General features: G+C 31.0%; 1 protein-coding gene across 3 annotated transcripts in view; it reads left to right on the top strand.

Annotated features, from left to right (window-relative positions):
* The window catches only part of ste14 (isoprenylcysteine carboxylmethyltransferase ste14), a 240951-nt gene that overhangs the window by 106010 nt on the left and 112997 nt on the right, over window positions 1-21944 (top strand). For 2 of the 3 annotated variants that reach the window (XM_089594085.1, XM_014357229.2), the window contains exon 2: window positions 20660-20887. In XM_089594085.1, coding sequence (XP_089450211.1) covers window positions 20696-20887 — 192 coding nt within the window. In that variant the 5' untranslated portion in view covers window positions 20660-20695. Of the gene's footprint in view, window positions 1-13429; window positions 13530-20659; window positions 20888-21944 lie in introns of those variants that run through there. The other variant, XM_089594086.1, reaches the window with a different exon arrangement.

Below are 21944 nucleotides of genomic sequence, written 5' to 3'. Positions count from 1 at the left end.
TTAATTTACAACATTTACAGTTACAAGAATAAATATTTTAAAAATTATATTCCGAAATATTTTGTGCTAATGCTTTGAAGAAAAAATTGTAATCGAAGAAAATTCGTGGTTTAAGTTTTTATGATATAAAGAAAGAAATATTTTTGACCTACAAATAATTGGTAGGTCAATTATGTTATAATAAAAAGTTGGTTTTGTAGGAATCCACATCTACGTCTGCTTCTGACTCTGAGGCAGAGAAACTGTTCAAACTTTCCGGCTCTTGTTCTTCGTTATGTACAGATAGAGCTGATAATAAATCGATTGTATCAGGTGATAAAGACTTAAGTGGTTTCACTGGTAATTTTTGGCTAGTAGAAATGTAAGAATCGGATGAAATCAGAAATCTTTTGAAAACGTCCTCCATCGTTTTTTGCCGATAGCTTTTTCTTGCATAAGCAACGTGGTAAATGTTCAAAAATTTATGACATGCCTCTTGGGCATCCTCGGTCATTTGGCCTATGGGTAGTATTGATTGTTTAACGATGCCTGACCCGTGAATTAGAAGTTTATGCACTAAGGTAGGCATGTAATACCAATCATATGCTTGTACGATACTTTCAGCTAATTTTTTGCAATACTGCTTAAATTTGTTCACATCGATTTCATATCCACATGAAATTTCTTGTAATATGACGTAAGACCGATGGATAATATCTTGATCGATTCCAAGAATTTGAGCAGATTGCCCATGATGTTCGAAAAATAATCGTGCTGTGTTGCCATCGTTAGAAGTTCCACTACCTTGTTTTGGTTTGTCAACATTCAAACCCAATTGTTTTTTAAATGCCACTTGGATTGCTGTTTTTCTTTTTTCAACTGATTCTTTTTACTTAGTTGATCTAGCTTGCCATTTTTTGATTTCCAATTTATAGGATAAATGTTCTAAAAATTTGAAGCAACGAATCCAACAATGTAGAGACGATTTGTGTGACGTTTCAGATACCTGCTGCGTGCGCTCCGCTCGCACCCATACACAAGATTAAATACTCACTCACATATACATGCTCATGTACACGCACATACCCTCTTCTTTTCCATTACAGTAAACTATAGGTAGCAGCCTCAGATAAAAGAGAAACGCACCATGTGTATATTTCGTTTCTCTCTCTCGCTCTCTATCAATTTGATTTCAAAAAAAGGGCATAAAAGATGAATAGGCAGCTCTTGGCAGCTAAATCTTGTTTTATTTGGTAGATAATACATTTAATTATCATTTCAATAAGGTTTTAAAGCAGCGTTCTGCAGCGTTTTAATGCAGTATCATTTGAAAAATCTAATTTTCGAATAATTTATTTGAAAAAATGACACTATTGTTTATGTTTTCCCTAATTCACTACTTAACAATCGATAATTAGTACTTTTTTACATGTTCTACTCACCTTTAGAAGTGGATTTTATTTGATTATATTTGATTTTCTTTATTACATAAAATTTTTCAACTGTACAACCGTTCTCAGTGTATTAACTGTAGAGTGACGCTCGAGCGAAGGCCAAATTCCAACTGAACCTAAGGAAGGGGCATGACAAATTAGTCATCACTATGAACGATGTTAGTTTCTTGGAGGATCGTTGCAGCCAACTCAAGGGTGAAAAAACCCTAAATAGAAACTTATTTTTTTGGACTTTTGGCCGCACTGTGATGTCGTGTCGATAAGGTCTGACACCGCACTCGTTATATACCGACATCACGCTCATATTTGGCCCAATTGGGCGTCGCTGGAATGCTTAATTGCAATGTAAAAATCTCTTATCTCGGCTTTTGTTAGGCATGTGATAAATTTTTTTTTTTGTAAATTAACTAAAAAATAGGTGTAATCATATGCATTTTATTTCAAAGCTCTATTTTGCCAATCATCGAAATTACGAACCACAAAAAGTGGTTTTTGTAAATAACAAAAAAAAAAAAATTTTCAACTTGGGAAATCAGCTTAATAATAGATAATGTTATCACCTACTGATTCCAATTGGTTTCATCAAGATCCACTTTTTGTGACAGGATTTACAGCGTTCTAAGTTTTTAATTAACAATTTTGCTGTAAATCGCCATATTGCTTTTGAGAAAGCCGACCGCGTGCCTTTTGTTAACAATACTAATACCTATCTAATTTTGAAATATCAACAACAAAAAACTATTTTTTCATATCTCTTTGTTTTTAAATTTTTACAACTTTATCGCATGTTTTTAGCTAGAATAAACAATTTTTAGCTTTAGAAAAAAATTTACCAATACGTAAAATCATCAGTTAAACAACTTTTGTACTTGACTTTTTTCGATAAAATGCTTCATTTCCCAGATATTGTAAGATAACTGAGAAAAAATCGGTTTTTAAAGTTATTTTGCAATCAAAAATGATCTTCATGACCAGGTTTATTCTAACTTTTTTAAAGGATCATTATATGGACAACAATCTATAGTTTTTGCGAGATTTCGTTAAATTCCTTCTAACAACGAAAACATGTCTTTTGAGCCAAACTTTTATTTGATGGATTCTACAAGCTAGATTAAAAATGGAGAATTAATTTGAACTTCTTATTTGATCGAGAATTTCGGTAATGTTTCGTAGTGGGTAAGCACCAGGAATAGTTTTCCGTTTAGTTTATGGTAATCTATTTCTAATCTATATCTTATTGTTGTATCAGGTTCTTGTTTTCAGGGTACTATCCTATCGTAAGGGCTGTTTGATTTAATGATTGTACTGTCTGCTAATAATTTTTCGATTTGAGTTTTTATTTCTTGATGTAGCGTTAAAGAGTAGCGGTATTGCTTGACATATACGGAATGGTTGTCTTTATCGTTGGTATTTCATGTGTCTTAGTAGAAGTACGAGGATCCGGATCGCCTGAAATGTAAAATAAGTAAGCGTAATTTTATATAATTTTCCTTATTTCTGATAGACAAGCTTCTAAGTGATGAGGTCTTTATAACTTATTAATTATAAATTCAATGCAACCTTTTATATCGCTAAAATAGTTTTCTTCGAAGCAAGTGTCGAAAAAGTCTTTAGATTTCATAACATCGAAAGACTTAAGTTCTTGTGCAGGTATTTCTATTTCTGTCACCTCATCTTTTACATTTATAGCTATCATATAACAGTGATTTTCTTTGTAATCTACCAAGGCCTTGCCTATATATACTCTGAGTTTGGTAGTAATTCTACAAAGATAAGCAGGTAAATTATAAGATGTGTTATTATTCATTTTAAATCCTTGAAAATAATAATAAATAGTAATGCGTGGGGTTGTGGGTTTTTGAATTGTAAATAAATTTTTTTTTTTTTTTCAAATGATTCGAAATTTAGTTTGGTTCTTAGACTAAAGGGTTTTTCGTGATTTCTAATTTATTTTATAGAGTCGACTTTATTATCTCTGTATAATAAAGGTATAATGTGAATTAGTTTGCTTTCTACTATTAATGCACTAGCAGCCGTCTGTCTCGGCTTCACCCGCTACTCACAGAACACGTTAGTGTATTAACACCCAATGGAAAGAGTTTTCAATTAAAAATTTAGCATCCATTCTTGACACTTTTCGAAATAAAAAACTACTTATTAAGAAAATTTAAGTTACAAGATATACAGTTTATTTGGTCAAAGGATAAGCTGTAAAAAATAAAACAAATGAAATAATGCTAAAAAGTACCCTGCCTTCCTTAAACCATAAAATAATTGGTGTCCTAAAGAGCCATTGATTTGCACTTTCTCACGTTTTCATAAGTAAGAATGCCTAGTTGTTAAAACTGTAAAGATTTAAAATTGACAAGAAATATATAATTAAAAATTTTTTTCCTTTTTATCTCACAACTTTATTACCAAAGCAATAGACTCTTGTAGCTTAATTTCTCTATTTTCCATTGCCACAATAAATACAAATACATAATGTTCTACCTATTCAAAAATCTGGAAGATTTAAGGGTGACTATCAGGATCATGATGAAAAGCTGTTCGCTTATTTAGTGAATTCTTTATTCGTGAATTTTGACGCTGCTATTACAATTTCGATAAATATTCTGCATCAGTTTTTTAACGCCTAAAATTGAATACATTTAAAGCATTCGAAGTTCTCCTTCTAATTCGCCCTCTTGCAACTATAGGCATGGTTAAAACTTTTAAGAGCCCTAAAGGTTATTTTTTTGTTAACTTTGTTAAATTGTAATATATTCATTGTCAAGGTAGTTCGACGTTCGATGGCCTCTAAAAGGACTTATAAGCTAAACTCTTTCATATTGAAGTTTCCAGCAAACGTGACTTCCAGCATATATTAGGGTGATCTTCTCTGGCCTGCTGTTGTAGCACTAGAGAGATCAAATGGAAAACTACAATGTCTAAAGCGTTGGAGCTAGTTACAGAGCTGATTTCCAAAACGCCTCCTGGTGTTACGCTGGACACGATTGTGTCTAAAGCACCTTCTTTTCTGCAGATCTCATTTATTTTAGTGATCTAACGTGGAAAGATTGGTTCGTGATGCTTGCGTTTTAGAGACTATCCGGTTTGCTCAAGTTTAGTTTTCCTTTATAGCATACTACGAAATCTGAAGCTTTGGAGCTAGTTGTAGAGTTCTTTCCCAATGTCTCCTAGTATTACGTCGAAGACGTTGGTGTCTAAAGCACCTTCTTCTCTTGCAGACTCAGTTGTTTTGATGACTTAAGGTGGGAAGATCGGTTCATGATGCTTGCCCGTTGAAGACTGTCCCGTTTGCTCAAGTTTATTTTTCCTTCATAGCTATTAGGTTCTCCCAGCGCAGACCTTGGATCGGTGATTCTTAGTTAAATGCTCAAAATCGAGAGGGTAATTCAGGGTTGTTGATAGCTGGAGTATCCAGCTTGGCAGTGGAAAATTCTGCTTGTTACGTCTGCCAGTGAATGGCTGAGTTGGTTTAATAGTGGCCGGAAATGGTTTTAAAAATATATTCGTTGGTAGTTTAACGTTAGATGGCCTGAAAAAGAACCGATATAATTAATGGTTATTTAGGGAATGTAAATATTTATGATGGCCCTAAAAAAGGCCAGAGGTAATACTTTCAACCATCACTGATTATTATTCTCGATTATAGAGAGCCAGCTGCGGGTAGCTTGACTCTTACCCTCGAATTCTTTGCGTATGGAGATCGTGCTTGAGGAAGGTACGGCGCTAGCCAAACAATATCTCGTCTTCGGGTCGGTCGCTGGATAACTAATCGTTCACCATTGCTTGGAGTAGTGGGCCTGGAGAATACCTTCCATAAGAATTTGCCTTTGGGACGAAATACTGAGGAGGAGGCTAATGTTATTTCAAGCCGATATGGTTACCTGAACTCAAAGTTATTTTCCCTGAGTTGCTATTATAGCGAAATTTTTGCAAGCAAAAAAAAGCGTTTAGATACGCCGTTTTTTCGTGGCACTCGTCCATTTTAATGGTTTGGGATGGAATCTGACGTTCTAACATAAGCTGCTTGTCTATTAGGGAACAGTGTTATCGGCAGCCAGGATACCCAGCTGCACGACTCACAACTTAAATCCTGATACACTGCTGGTGAACGACTATGATATTAAGTAATTTGCTCTGGGATATTATAATCTGACCCTTTAACTTCTATTGCAGGTAACTCTGATTTTACTTCTATGCTATCTGTCGGATCCTACTGAACTAAAGTAAAAAGCTAGCGTATTTTGGCAAAACTTTAGGCTTACTTATTGCTATTGTTATTAATTTTTTGAAACTTAAAACTATGTAAACTATACGAAAACCATCTAGGAAGTTTCAAAAATCAGTATGCAAAATTTCAGGAAAATTGGTTGATTGGCTTTTGTGGTTAGCGGTTATAACGGTTTCTGGAACTTTCATTCACATATAAGTAGTATTCAAACGGTAATTGATTCTAGCGTTTTTTTGCGTAAATAACGGATCTCCTACAATTCATCCATTATTTATTGGGTATAAAAAAATTTTAGCGAAACAGTACGTAGAGTATATATTTGCTGAGGACTCATTCCTCCTAATTCAATTGAATTATCACAATTAATTTCTGTGCCGTTTTTAAATGCGTTATAATTAATAATATTTACTTCCGTACCTGAATTCAAAATAAAAATTTCCGAATCTTTCTGAAATGTTCTGCAACATAACTTAACTGTTGGCGAATTTCCTACTGTTCTTGCTTGAAAAGCTCTGTGGATTTCATTGCCATCATAGATTTCGGAGCCGTGATCAGATTCAAACTCGCTGTCGCTTTCCCATGGCGAGTCTTGTTCTCTTTTTTTGGAAGGTTAGGGCGAGAGTCTTGGTATTTTTTTTAATATCAATTTTAATATTGCTTTTGGTTGTAGTACTGAATGGGGATTGTTGATGGTATGGATGGCTTTGAGTTGGAGTGTGAGAATAAGTATAATACATTTATAGGCAGTTAGGTGGATAAAAAGGTGTTGGTTGAAAGTATGGAAATTCTTGGAAATTTGGAGCATAGTAATAATGACTCGTTTAATGACTCCAGGGTGGTGGTTCTGGTGGTAGTATACGGCTTGGTGAAGCCCTACTTGATCAACATTTAGGCGCGTAGTTAAGTGCAGGATGTACGATTTTTTAACCATACTCGTTGAATTTGCGTAAAGTCATATTGATATCATTTTTATCAAAAGTATGCGGGTAATTATTTCTACTGTGGGTCACTGGGTCATTAAAACTTTTTTTTTTTTTTTTGTAGTCAAACTGATTAGGAACAGAAACAGGAATTTTGGTAACGTTTGGTAGACGAAGATTCAGGAGTCGTAGAAGTAGAGGTCGTGGGTACGGCCTTGTAAACATACTTAGCCTGATTGTATACTGGTGGGCAAGTGTGTTCAGTAAGTAAAGCAGCTTCTAAAGCTTCGTGGATATCTTTAGGTTTAGAAAGTGCTATACTTCATTTACACGAGTCAGGTAAACCGTTAATGAACGTTTGTAGTGCTAATTTTTCAATTTATGGCTTTTGTGTCGTCTTGAGTGTATTATCATTCAATTTAGTCAATAAAGTGGTTATAATAGTTTCTGTAAGAGAAATTATTTCATGATGAAAATTTCTGACTTTTTCGTTTTGCTACATTTGAGTGTTGAAAAGTTCTGCCATGTATTCATGATACGATTTGTGAAAATTCTTGTTTTTTTTAACTTATCAGTGGATGAAAAAATAGAACCTTTGAAGCTCTCTGGAGCTTTGCCTTTAAGTTTCGAAATAACTGTATAAAGGTACATAGGTTCTTGAGCGGATGTTACTAGAGCTCACCCATTTTTTACGTTTTGTAAAAAGTTTTAAAGGAGTCAAGTATCCGTCATAAAACAGTATGTGTTAAGATGCTTGATTTACGCACATTAATGAATTAGTGGCATTTAATACTTGTGGATCATTTAAAAACCGTTGTAAAATAAAATCAACTATCGACGAGCTTTTTTCACTATTTTCGCAACTTTCTTCACTACTTATTTTCTTATAGTTTGTTAATTTTTTTTTTTTTTTCACGAAAGTCAGGATTTGAAGAATACACAAGATTTGCCAATTTTTTGTGACTGGACTTTTTTAGAATATCGTTCTTAACTGTTTTATTTTAGTGTCGTTTCTAGGTCTTCTTAAATTCAGCTTTTGAGCTTAATTTGTTTCTTTTAATTGGATAAAAGTCTCTATATAAATGATATGGACTAATTTTGTAACTGCATTCTTGTATTAAAACAATTAAAAATAGTTTATTCTTTTGAAAACGATTGATCTAGCTTACTGTAATAAGGTTTAGTATTGAATATGTTTCTGATAACTAGCTTGTGTCTATCGCTGATAATTGTTACTACTGCTTCGAAGTTTCCTAATGTTTTGTGCAGTAATTTTCAGTGTTATTTCATACTACAGGAATGAGTTCGTGGCTGGAAAGAACATGTTACGGTTTCTGCTTTCTCTGCTATCGCCGGAATCACGTTTGGTGGGCCTCCTCCGCTATACCTTGCTCATTAGTCTGGTCCGAGACTGCTGATTTTCTTAAAATACAAGCTAGTTACCTTAGCCAACACGTTATGCCTTACGTGTGTAAAGTTTTCGTGGGAAGTGGGAGTCAAGAGTTGACTTAAACCTTAGAGGGCAGTCGACAGACGTAAAAAAGCGATTTTTCCTCTTAATAATGCGTTTTTACAGCGTCGGAGCGAGTAAACAAGGCCTTTGGTTAAATAAGGTCAACTATTACGAGACATTCTTGCAAACTGCTGTGACATGAAAACAGTAGTTCGGCACGATGATAATACATGTTATGATTTCATATATTAGAAAATAACAATACAACAGTACCAATCGTATTTTTCTGACAGGTGTGATTGAGATTTTTGGATCAGTGATAATGCAAGCCTGCATTAGAAATAAAAGAAACACCAAATACAAGTTTAAGTGCGACAAATAAATTTACAAATTTCGCAATTCATCCTTTCGGGAATTTTACAATCAATTTTGAATGTAAGGAAATAATTTTTCAAGTACAATTTTTAAATTGGCATACATTATTCGAGATGGACAATCAACGAGCATATCATCTATTTATTCATACATACAATACAATTTATGCATACATACATTTAACGTACAATTATTTCACATACATGCGTGCTTATAACGAGGCTAGCCCTATTATATGTCAGCATATTATAAAAGATGCACGTTGAAGCTAATACACACATATACATGTAAGTGACGTATAAGCTTCACTTGTCATGATAGCTTATGTATGTACACATTGCATCTTGTGTAAATTTGACGAATTAATTTTGTTTTTACTGATGGCAGGGTTCGTCCGTATCAACTCGGAATATAACTATATTAGACTTTTGTTTCCTTTTTTTGATAATGCTTAAAATATTTGTAATATTTTATCAAAACACCCTCCTACACTGTGCTTAGGCTTATCATTTTTTTAACGATTGTTTAAAACTGAATCCAGAGATTTTGGTACAGACAAATGAATAACTGTTATCATAAAAACTTTAAGTTCTTACATTATTCACACAAATGTTATCGTCTTGCAGAGAGGAACTATTTTTTAGGTCAATCTTTGTACTCAAAGGTTCAGACTCAATTACTATTTTTTAATTGTTTGTTACTAACAAAGTTTTAAAAGGTACATACATTTGTATTATTTAGTAAGAATTATGTTCAAAGAGTGTTTTGTTTTTTAGTTATCGATTTTTTACACTACTTTACCTCCATGCATAAAATTTTTTCTATTTTCGTATACATCTAATATTAGTTTTTTTACTTATGTTAGAGAGTTGCAATTTCTTTTGCAAATCCTCAGTTTCTGATTCCTTTTTTTTTATTTTGGAGGTTCTAATCAATATTATCACTTAAAATTTTTTCTTTTTGATGACCCTTTGCTTAGATTTAAATTTATTTGCTACCTATTATCAAATTTTTAGTTTTTTTTTTGCTAAAAATAAAGAGTTAAATAGTTTGTGTTTAATGATTATAATTTTAAATCTAGAACACCTCATCAATCGTATAAAAGTTTCTGTTTTCTCATGCCATTATTTGTATCAAACATACTGGTTTTACTGTTGTGTTATCTGCAATAGCAACAAATGTAGGAATAAGTGTTTTTAACAATATCTTCAATGTAATAAAATTCACAACTATACCATGAGATGTACAACTAAACACATTAATATTTAATGTATAGCAAAAAAAAATTACATATGTTTCTAAAAATAAAATAACAAAAAGAAATGTATCTGTAGAAATATATCCTTATTTTCAGCTATTGAAATTTTTTCGTTGTTATAACGTTTTATGTATCATTTGTTAAGAAAAAAAAAAAAATTAATGATTCAACATTTTTTCTAACTCAGCGATTCGTAGAACACTGCTTAAACTTACGAGAATGACTTTGCTCAATAGCAAGATGTACACTACATGTGTTGCTAGGCTGCACGTAACTAAAAACATATGTGCTTTCTTTAGAAAGAGAATCGCCGAAAAAGTGTAACAATTGACAAAAATTTGTGAATCCGGAGCAAGGTTTCAGATTCCTGTTATATTATCAAATTGTACGAGTTTCGAACAAAAAAAGCATTATTATGTTTTTCAGTATTTGTAAAAGTGTTTATTTGTAATGAAATCAATTATATCATCAATGTAACGTTCAATCACTAAAATTAGCAATTTAACAGCAATTTTTAAAATGTCTTTACGTGGTTTCGAAGCACAACAAACGATACCTACAATGTCTGATGAGAAAAAAAATCCACTAAAGGAATGAGTGCGTCGTCGAACTATTTAGTGATACTTATAGCAATGAAAAAATATTTCAATAAGATGCAATTATTGTGGAATCAAAAAATATATTTTGCAAATAGTAGGTCGTCATTGTGAATGGGTCAACAATAGTATTAATGGAGTTCATAAAAATTTAACAAAATTATTTGATAGTCTTGGTTACTTTCACGTGCCATTGATTAGTTTATCCAAGTTATGATGTTTGTCAGCAATTGAAGATGTTTTTCCACATTTTTTAATCCACCCAAAATCTTATTGCACATGGGATTTCTATCGCCGTTTGATAAATATTCAGCCAATAGTATGCTTACCAAAAATTTATGTCAGTTTTTAAAATGGTACAACAGACTAGTGGAAAACAATTACGTTAATTTGGCTTTCAAAATTAAATTATGTAATACCATTGAGAAGATGTCACAATTTTAAGATTAGTTTGCTTAGCTTAGCTTTTTGAAAACCTTTTGAAAAATTTAAAGTAGATTCTTTTGTTGAACGTATAGTTATCGCTTCGATCAGTGAACACATGCATATAGAAAAAGATTTTTTAAAACGAATAAAATTCGAAAAATCGAGAACTTGCATGTAGTAGGATTCAGTCAACTGATATTTTCTATCGCTAGTGTAATCTAAATTGAATATATCGATGCCTCCTGTGAAAAAAAGCTTGACTCAGGGTGATAAGAAAAGTAGTGCAACTCGAGACTCACAGAAAAAAAGCCAACTCATAAAGCTTTTATGAAAAATAGTATGACTCGTGGTTCTTCTGTAAAGAGTCGCCTGACTCTTTGTTATCTGACGAAAAGAATTTCAACTTCCTGTACTGTGTAGAAGAGTATTCTAAGTCGCTAACTTCTATCAAAGAGTCGCCTAACTAGTAGTGCTCTAGTGAAGAACATACCAGCTCGTGGCGCTCCGATGAAAAGTCGCTTGACCTACTGTGTTGTAAAGAAAAGCAACCTAACTCGCTATGTTTCAATGAAGAGTTGCCTAACTAGTGGCGCTCCAATGAATAACATACCAGTTCGTGGTCCTCTGATGAAAAGCCGCTTAACCCACTGTAATGCAATGAAAAGATTCTAACTCTCTATGTTCCAATGAAGAGTTACCTAACTCGCAACGCTTCAATGAAAAATATACCAATTCGTGGCGTTTCAAAGAAAAGTAGCACTATCCGTGGTAGAAACCTCGACTTGTGGAAATCCAATAAAAAAAAATATTAACAATGATCAGTAAGGTATTTACATGCACTATGTATTCTTAAATATGTCATAAATAAGATCATTGCAACAAGTTAAATATAAATTCTTTGTTTTTGATTCTATCTGTCAAAAATCAGATTGTTAACTGCAAAGATTGAAAAAATAAACTTTCTTTGACAAAGTTTTCCAAATCCTTTCATGAATTATTGATAAAATATTTTAATGTTGTTCAATAAATTCAACGTCCCATTTTTTTTTCTTTCTTATCAATAATTCTTTTTTTACATGAAAAACATTGAGACACAGATATTGGCTAGCAAAAACTGAAAATAAGCTCAAACCTATGTAACTTACTGTACACAAAAATGCCTGCAAAAAAAAAAATTTGGCTAACTCAAAGTAGTGATAGAGAATAAGTCTTTTCACACTTAAATTTGAGAAAAATGCCTGCAAAATTTTAGAAAGCAATTTGCAAAGATATAGTGGTAAAATCACCGTTAAAAAATTTAGAAAATTTTTTTAGGTTTTTACAAAAAAATTTAAATAAACGTTTATAAATACATTAAAATTAAAAGGAACGTATGTTTATAAAAAAAATTTAATGATGCAAACAAAATTTGCCTTTAAAATTTCTAATGTTGGTGCAATAACTTCTCAAAAAAAAAAGTTTTGTATTTTAAAAGAAGCAAATTGCTTCAACATTTTTTTTTTCTGAATGAGCGTAATTTTTTTTTCTTTCACACATGGTCAACCAAGCCTAAATGGAAAAAACGTAAAAATAGTAGTTTGTCGCTTTTTTTGAATGATAACGCGTAAATACAATTTTTTTCCAAAAATTCATATAAGTTTGAATTTTTTTTTTGCTCTAAAAAATGAAATTAATTTTTTTGTACCACCTTTGAATGGTATCATAAAACAGTTAAAAAAAATTATTTCATCGTGATGACTATTTATGGCCTTAAATAAATTATAATTTTGCATTTTTTTTTTATTAACAGACAAGTACTTCACTCCTTTCAACGTAATGTACTCTTCTATTTACAATTTTTATCGAGTTATAAAATCTCCAGTGATTTATATTATTCATTCAGTGCTTTAAATACTGAATTGAAACAAATTAGGTAATGAAAATTTTAAGTATTATTAAATTATAAAATAAATTTTTTAATCCTACTGATAACAGTTTGAATAATGTGTAAAAGTTAAGTCATCACTCTATTTCAATTACAGAGAATAGTTTAAAAAACAAATACTCCTCTTTAAAAACGAAATTCGGTATTGAGCTGAAAGCCATATCAAAACAAAAATCTGGCGCTGAAGTTAAAGAATATGCAAAATATAGTGACTATAATCACTTCAAATCTTATTTTTTCTGAAGGAGTATTTTGAAAAAAGAAAAACAAAGGGAAACATTGACTCAGACAGCTGCAGTGAAGAAGATGTAGCTGAAGATGTAGAATTATCTGATGAACCGGAAAACGAAACGCAATATAATGAGCAGTTTGAAGTAGATGCCGCTATCAATGATAGATAAGATGTCTATAAAATAATGACAGATGCAACTACAAGCGAAGAAAATAACACAATATCGCATTTTCCTAAAAAGTCACTAGCTAAGCCCAAAACAAAAGTTGATATTTCGAATGAAAGCCTCGAATTGGACAAACAAAAATTACAAATTATAAAACAAAAATTTAAATCTAGAAATAAATCTAAGAAGATAGATTCAGATGGAATTGATAATAACCTTTTGTTTCTGAAAAGCCTCATTCCTTTTTTAAAGCAGCTATTTTTATGGGAAAAATTATTGTTCAGACAAGAAGTAACCAATATTATAATAAAATTTCATCTGGTTAAAGGTATGATTTGCAATAGGAATATATTTAAAAAATAAATATTTCATTATTTAATTCTGTTTTTTAGATTCACTAAGCAAGAAAGATCTGAAAGATTCAGAATTAACTTACCAAGTAGATAAAAAAATTACTCATAGAAACCAATCTAACGCACCTAATGTCCCTAGTGACAGTGACACAAGTAAATATTTAATTTTCTATTTATTTTCAATGAACACATTGTGGCTGAAAATTTTTTTACGTTGGTTATTTAATTCTTAAAGATTTAAGTTTTATACAAATAATTTAGATATTTACGTTTCACAAATATTTTGTATGAGTACTTATTTTCTTATTTTCTGTAGCTTTGTTAATAGTTTAATTTTTTTCTCAGCTAATAATAGACTTTTATTTCATGTAGGTTTATTAAAAAATAATTTAAACCAGCAGATTCATAATCCTCAGTCAACTTTCCATCATGCAAATCAAAATAAAACCTGGCCAGGCTCGCCTGCCATTTTCCGTCAAACAAGTTTGTCAAGCATACCCAATAACTCATGTACGATCGCGTTTTTTATTGGGTTGCTTGCTTTTACTAAATGAATTGTGACTGTTGACCTTTTACATTAAATTTGTTAGGCGGCTCTTTGAAAGAAGTTAGCGACTTGGAATACTCTTCTACACAGTACAGCGAGTTGAAATATTTTTCATTTAAGTTCATACATTATACTATTCTTCACCGGAATTTATAAGTTAGACTATTCTTCGGTTGATCTTACAAACGGTAATGTTTTTCACAGGAGGCGTCGATACATCAATAATAATATCATCTACAAATAACAAGCAGATTAAGAAATAAGAAATTTTTTGAGTATGTTTTGCAGACACTTACACAAATCGATATTACGTGACTATGACGTCAGTTTTTCCTAATTTTTATAAATACGTTCCACTCTCTTGTATCATGACGTAAATTTTTGATACAAGACGACATTTCATCGTAGTCTATCAAAGCTGATCCATATCAGACTGTAAACAAACAACTGGGCTTGTTATCATTTGTATTTTAATATTTTCAGTTATACATTCAGATTTTACCCAAGCGACTTCGGGAAATCTACCTAAGACAGATTTAGATGTGCTGTTAAAGTTTTTTTCGTCTGAGATTAGTACTGATTTCATCGTATTTTTCCAATTTTTTAATTAATATTGATGTTTTAAATATTTCATCGGTAACAATTTTTTACATCATAAAAATTTACGTACATTTTTTTTAACAGATCCATGTGAAAGAATTATAGGGATAACGCAATCGGATATGTTCAAGTAAAACGTCAACAATCAGAGTGTACAGTGATGATAAAAGTATGCCCTGAGCATAAAGTGAGGAGTTAAAATTACTCGGTTTGTGTAGTCATAGATGAGATGGCTGAGAATATAACAAAGGCTGAGTGCCAAAACTGCGCTGCATCACAGGGTGGTTGCAAACATACCACGGCTGTCGTAGCTTGGCTCCACTGAGGATCTGAGGAACCAGCACCAACTACCATAGAATGTTACCGGAAAAAATCGGTACTTTCTGGAGTTGGGACTGCAATAAAATACAAAGAAGTTTAAGATATAATTTCAAAGTATTCAGGAGTAGATAATATTCACAAGAAAAATGATCAAGATTTTTTGGGATCCATTTTAGAGCACTCAAGTACAACTAATCTTGACAGTCATATTATACAGTTTTTTCGTCCTAATGATACTTAGAAGTTATATTTACATTATCAATCTGTGCATTGTACAGTGGACAGAGCAAGTACAACTGATTTTAATAACTATTGTACAGAGTTTTTGACTGATCAAAGCTGTGTACTTGCATCCAGCACAACTGATCAGCAAGCTGATGTATAACAGCTTTAACAATTTATGACGCTGCTTGCTGTATGACTAGTGATGGTTCTTTAGTCAAAAAAGTTGTTGGAACAAGTAACGTTAACACTCCTGTCATGAAAAGAGGCAAAATTTGGAAAATAAAGTTCTATTTGTACTTTCTACACAATTAAAAAGTAAGATTTGAGGAAAGCGAAATAAGAAAGACTGGACTCATATTAAACAAAAAATACCCCATGCTTCGGGCTCTACCTGATGGTCTTACAGACAAGGCTGTAATTGAAATTAAATGTCCCAGTAAGGAAGAGACAGTAATAAATTATTACAAAAAGGTCCAGGAAAAAATTGTTGCTAAATTTGGAGCTCTGCTACATTTACAAATGTATTGTGCAAAAAAATCCAGAGGGTATTTTTGTATAGCTGGTCCTAATTTTAAAGAAGATAATAATGTAAGCATTGTTAAAGAAGTGTTAGATATGAATTTTATACAAACAATCATCGATGAAGCAGTCACATTCTGGGATAAAAATATATTTCCTCGTCTAATAAAAACGTAATGATTTTTATTAGTCGTGGTGTTGTAAAAAAAAAATAATTCTTTCTGCAAGTAACATGCATTAATTATTTTTTCTGATGTGTAAAAAATTTATAAAAAACTGTAGTCTAGTTTTGAAATTTTTTAATTACAGGACTTTGTAAGTTAACTAAACCTGCTACGATAATTATTGATAAGTCAATGCAATCTCATAGATTAACATCCACTCTAGAATAAATGTCCAAAAAAGTGTAATTCCTTATACGGTTGATCACTCTCTCAACGTGTACTCAAAGACTTGCTATTTCCTTTGTTAAAATGACATCTTTTCATTATATTGTACACTAGGAGGCCTCACTAACATACAACTTTTTTTTGTAAGGCCGTATCAATATGCTTAAAACCTCTATCAGCAAGAATTTTTTTATTCCTTGGTAGCATATTAAGGTAATCACAATTTTCAACAATCAATGTATCACTAGTTTTTCCGCAAACTCCTTTGGATATAAATATTACCAAACCATCGGGACTCACTACTATTCCAAATTTTGTCGTATTGCACTTCTTATAGTCAGACCTTGTTAGAGCCTGCAAAACACTATCAGATGGCTTCTCTATTTACACTTCAAAACAATTAATTATATTGTGTACGTCAAAGTATTTGTATCTCAACTGTCTGGGTAGATAAAAACTTGTATCCTTATTACTTGGCCAAATAATCAGCTGCTTAAAATATTCATCAAGTATATGAACATTTTTTGCAAAAAATTTTATTAGCCTGACTCTCTGATAAACCAAACTCACTTGCTAAAATGTTAAATGATAAATTAGTTCTAATTTTTTTTAAAACAATGTAAATGTCTCTAACATTCAAAGACGACGCTTTCTGTAAAAGTTCAATGACAAACATACACTCTTTTGTCACACCTGTAAATAACAACGGATCGTTCTCAATTAAAATCTTTGTACACTGTAAAGAAAATTCTGTCCTGTTAGAGCTGCACTTGGTGGTATTTGTCATTGTTAGAATCTATAGTTCCAGTGCTAAGATTGTAAATAGAACTATTTCCTAATACATTACTACTACTTATACTATCGTTTGAAATGTGGTTGCTATTCTTTGACTGAACAGTGCTTGACACACAATTACACATTAATAAATTACAACTCACTCCAACATCAACTAATTTTGACTTAACTTGAATACCTTTACAAGCAGATTTTGCTTTTATTTGCACACACTTGTGCTCAGTTTCATATTCGCTCTGGCAATACTGATCTTTGTTTGATGTTAAACTCACAGATGCCAATTTTAAATGCAGGGCACGGTCAGTCTCTGATGTGCCACATTTACTAAACTGAGTTGCTAAAGAAGATTTAGAACTTGTTTGTATTGACTGCAATCAATCACTTAAAAAAATAACATTTTTATCGAGTGAATCATTGAAAAAATCAAAATATATAAAATAATGATTATGATAAATCTTTTGATATTACGTTTGTACATATATTGTGAGGACCTTGGTGATTTACTGTGCAATTCTCCAGCTAATGCGAGCTGTTCCATTTTTTGAAGACAAAAATGTGGAGCTACATCAGGTTTAGTTATTTTTCTACACCCCATCATTTTCCACTCTATGTCGTTTTCTAAATCAAGTTTCAACTAAAAAGTTTTTGAGATTATATTCCATGCATAAAAAGTTAGTGAATTTTATTCATCATTGTATGTATTGTTTTTAAATGAATACTCACGTCCAAATGATCTTCACAACAACTGATTTTTCTCAACTTTTTATCTGGTCACCCCACCACTTCACACCAAGCTTTTCTTTTCAAAGGATTGCTTGGTACATTAACAAAAACTTTTGGTGATATTTTTGCTGTCGTGTTTAAAAGTACTTGAAAGTTAAATTATTAATTTCTCATTTATTATTACGCTTAAAAAAACTGTTTGACAGAAGCACTCAAAACTTCATATGCTACTTAAAAAAATTATTCCAAAAAATATGCAAATCCTCTGTTTTACAATAAGACTACTAAATGGCAAACGATGAATCTGAAAAGTGGTTCTACTAGATTGAAAAACACTTCCTCAAGAGATTTACAGAAAACATAAGACGATGTCAAGAGAGACTATTACCAGATGGTACTCTCGTTGATGGTTACTGCACTACTTAAGACAGCGTGAATAATTATAAAGGATTATACCGTATTATAACTCCACAGGTGCTTTTAGTACGTAGAGTTTCTGAATAAATCAAATTACTTTTAAGAAGACTAGAGATACAGTTGAAAGTTACGACTCTTAATTAAATATTTTTACCGTATCTTTGGCACTTTAAATCTTCTAATACTTAATTACAAGTCACTACATACTATCGTTCTTAAACGTCGCATTATCCACACTGCAGGTGATAATTTTTGATCGTATTTATAGAAAGTTTATGTGTGTCCTTTGTTTACATTCAATTCAATCATGGAACATGGGCAACACTTACATAAGTACGTATGTGAATACACATGCTTACACAAAATGCATATGCAGTTATAACGTACATAATATACGTATTGATTCCGAGTAAAAATATATATCAACGATTTTCACAAAAACTATTGCCGTTACAATTTTTCCATTCACAACAATACTGACAAATCTGAACATATCTTTCGTGTGTGGTGATAAAAAAGTATGCGTGTTGATTATGCACATATTAAATTAGTTTAATGTTTATTTAAAAAAAAAAAAAAAAAATAGTTGCTGTGCTTCTGCGAGAGCTTTTCAATACCTTGCCATTTTGTTTTGATTTTGGAAAATATATTTTTTTTGATAAATTTTTTGTTGAGTATGTTCAATGATTTTTTTTGAATGCAGAGAAAGCAAGCTTTAAAAAATAACTTTTCAGAGTTTCAGGAAAATGAGTGGATTTTATTGATATTGTGAACTATAAATTTTTTTATTGATACAATTATGACTTTTTACACTAGCTCATAGTTTCTTCACACTGTGAATTGTTAAAAGTTTTACTCCTTTTTTTCTTTGATTTTGAAAAAAAGCTTTTTTGAATCAATATTAAAGAGCCTCATTATTTAACTGACAGATGCTTTATTATTTTTATACTTTTAATTTTACTGTACATGCCTTGGGAACCTCGTACTTCCGAGAAATTCTCAACCCACTTAATTCATTTCTTAACTTTTTGTGATGAATGGAAAATTAGCAGAGATGAGTAAAGTATTATATGAACTAAATTTTGTCTACGTTACTATCTTGGAAGAAGCAGAAACAAGTAATTTGTTATGCTGTTTTTGCCACAAGCTTCTAGCGTATTACTCTATGAATTAAAACTACAAAAAGAGTATTGATACTCTTTTTTTTTTTTTTTTTTTTTTTTGTGATATCTGGACATCCACTAGTTTTTTGTTGAATCAGAAATAAAATTTAAGAAACTAACAATGAGGAATGAAATAATGGTAAAATTAAAAAGAATTGTTTGGTTCTTTATGCATAAAAAAATTTCTAAGGTGTATTTAGCCAGAGCGTAGCTTTTAACAGAAGCAATGCAAAAACTTTGTCATTGCCAAACAAAGAATTAACTAAATAAATTTCTTAATAAAAACGACAAGATACATGTTTTAACGGATTAAAAAATAAGAAGTGCCGTATTGAACTTAGTTTGCCGTATCTTTTCATCAATTTTCTATATCTTAGGAATTTTTAACTTAAGCAAATATTTCGCGGCTTTGCGCTTTCGTTGTGCACAGAGTCAAGAAATGTAACGTCTACTATGCTATATAACTATAGTAGTGAAAACTCTTTCTCTTTCTAAGCTGAGCCCGTGGCAAACTAACAAGCAGTTAATTTTTCCGTTAAATATCTCAATGAACTCTACGCTAATCCCCAAATTTTTAAGTACTAGGAGAAAGCTCGTGATTTTAGCTATAAATGTGTGATTTTTATTTTACTGTCATGAGATTATACTACAGTTACATTTATCTGGTTTTGGTAGAAATCCGTAACCATTCTAATGTCAATCAGCGTATAAGTATAATTTTTGAAAAGTTTCTATGCCAAATTTTTCACGCTAAGCAGATCTGAAATTTTAAGTATAGGTACATTGGAAGTTCAATAATAACCTCTCAAAATTTTGTCCATTTCGTGAGACATTTGGGTTTACTGGCAAACTACATTAAAAACGAATTCCTTTACATGAAAAAAGAAGTGCAGATTAAGTATTTAAAAAGTGAGAACGTTAAAACCTTTGAAACTGTTAAACTCAAGTAAGTTGCCGGCTGAATAATCGTAATGAATTTTTCGAGTAACATCGTATAAAAATCGCAAACATTTATACTAAGATTTTGAAGCATATAAACAGTTTTGAAAAATCTTAATGAATTTGAAATTGTATTAAATAATTTTTATTTACTTTTTTATTAAAATAAATGATTCGAATGAATTTAAACTATTTATATAGAGAAACCCATCCAATCAGGTTTATTGTATGAGACACTCACCTGCCGATCAGTCACACCTTTTTTTAGCCTTGCAGCAACGTATGATTGTTTTTATTTTCTATACGATTCTTGATATTTTTCATAAACTTTGACATAATTTGGATAAATATAGTTATTGTTTCAACTACAAGTATTTTATGTGTATATATATCATGATTTATCAATGTACACATTGTTGTGTAATTTATTATGCAATACAATACACGATTAGGTATGTTTTGTATAACGTTATTTAATACGTAATGTAATGCATTATGTAATTGTTTTTAAGAAAAAGCCACAAGTGTAAAGTTTCTTAAGAAATAATTTACGTCAAGCACATAAAAATTTACGTTTTATTTATTAAGTATAATAGTACATACATTTATATGTGTAAGTCAACTAATATGAAATTGAAATTGCAGATTTTATGTCATTCTAAAGTACACAAGTAAACAAAAATGTATCATGAGCATCGGCGAATCGCATTATTATCTATTATTACATCATTAATGATGTTTTTTGCATGTGAAAAGTTAATGATTTATCTGTATAATTATGGTAGTTACACATGTTTCCGTTGGGCCCATTTGATAAACTATTGTGCATCGTGTGTATTTGTTAAAAAAGGAATGAGCTTATCACTTTACTCTGTAAGTATGCCGTTAATTTTTACATAAATAATAATTTAAATTATGTGTAATATTCAAATCTTTCTAAAAATATTTACACAAACAACAAAGTTTTTGGTAAAGAATAATATACATAAGAATTATAAGCTAAAATTCAGTAATAAATTCCCTTTGTGCACTTTTTTCTATGTATCTTCCAAACGTTTGTAACCTGCTGTAACTTAAAAGTTATGGATCTTTCTCGTTAAAGTTATTGTAGAAAAATTTTCATTGACCAGTAGAAGAAAATGACTAGACCCACGTTACATAAAATTTAAAAATAATTTACAAACATTTTTAGAAACCACAACTATATGCTTTTGGACAACTTAATCTACTCCCAATATAAATAAGTGATCTTTGCCGATAGTTTTTTTAGTTAAATTAAAGAAAAAGTAAGGAGGCAGAAGTTCTAGGTATTTCAATACTTACAAAATAATTCTGATTAAAAAATTAGCTTACTTGCAAATAGCAGAAAACCAGAAAAATCAGTCTTCAGTCCATATCTATAACTTATTATAATTGTAGTAAACAAAGAAACCTAAACATCTTAAAACCTGTAGAAAAATACAGATCGTGTAGTATGCTTACAAGATTTTGGAAGAATTCATTTTTTAAATCCGTATAAAAATTTACCTTTCTGCTAGAGTAAAAGATCGGTTTAGTTTGGTGTGTAAAGTTGATGCTTTTTTTTAGAATTTCTGATTTTCTGAAAAATTGGCTAAATACCTGTACTGTAACAAATAACATATTGATACTATTTTTTTTTTCAAGCCAAAATTTTTGAAAATACAAAGCAGCGTAGTTAAGTTTAAGGATAGTGACTTTGATCATTACTGGTAACAATGTTAACATTTCAATCTAATTTAATCTTTCGTTATAAATAATATGATTGTTTTTATTATAAAACTAAGTAAAGCAAGCAAATCTGGTTATAAAGTCGTTAGGGCTTCCGTTATATACCATCCACCTAATAATCAAATTATTAATCGAGTAAGTACTTTGGATTCGCAAGCTATTAGCAGTTTCATTACTACGG

The sequence above is a fragment of the Copidosoma floridanum genome, unplaced genomic scaffold (assembly GCF_036245765.1).
Source record: "Copidosoma floridanum isolate Cflo_tuat_1 unplaced genomic scaffold, Cflo_Japanese_pri ptg000020l, whole genome shotgun sequence".
NCBI lineage: Eukaryota > Metazoa > Arthropoda > Insecta > Hymenoptera > Encyrtidae > Copidosoma > Copidosoma floridanum.
Note: the sequence above shows the minus strand (reverse complement) of the source record. Positions and strands in the feature narration are given on the sequence as shown.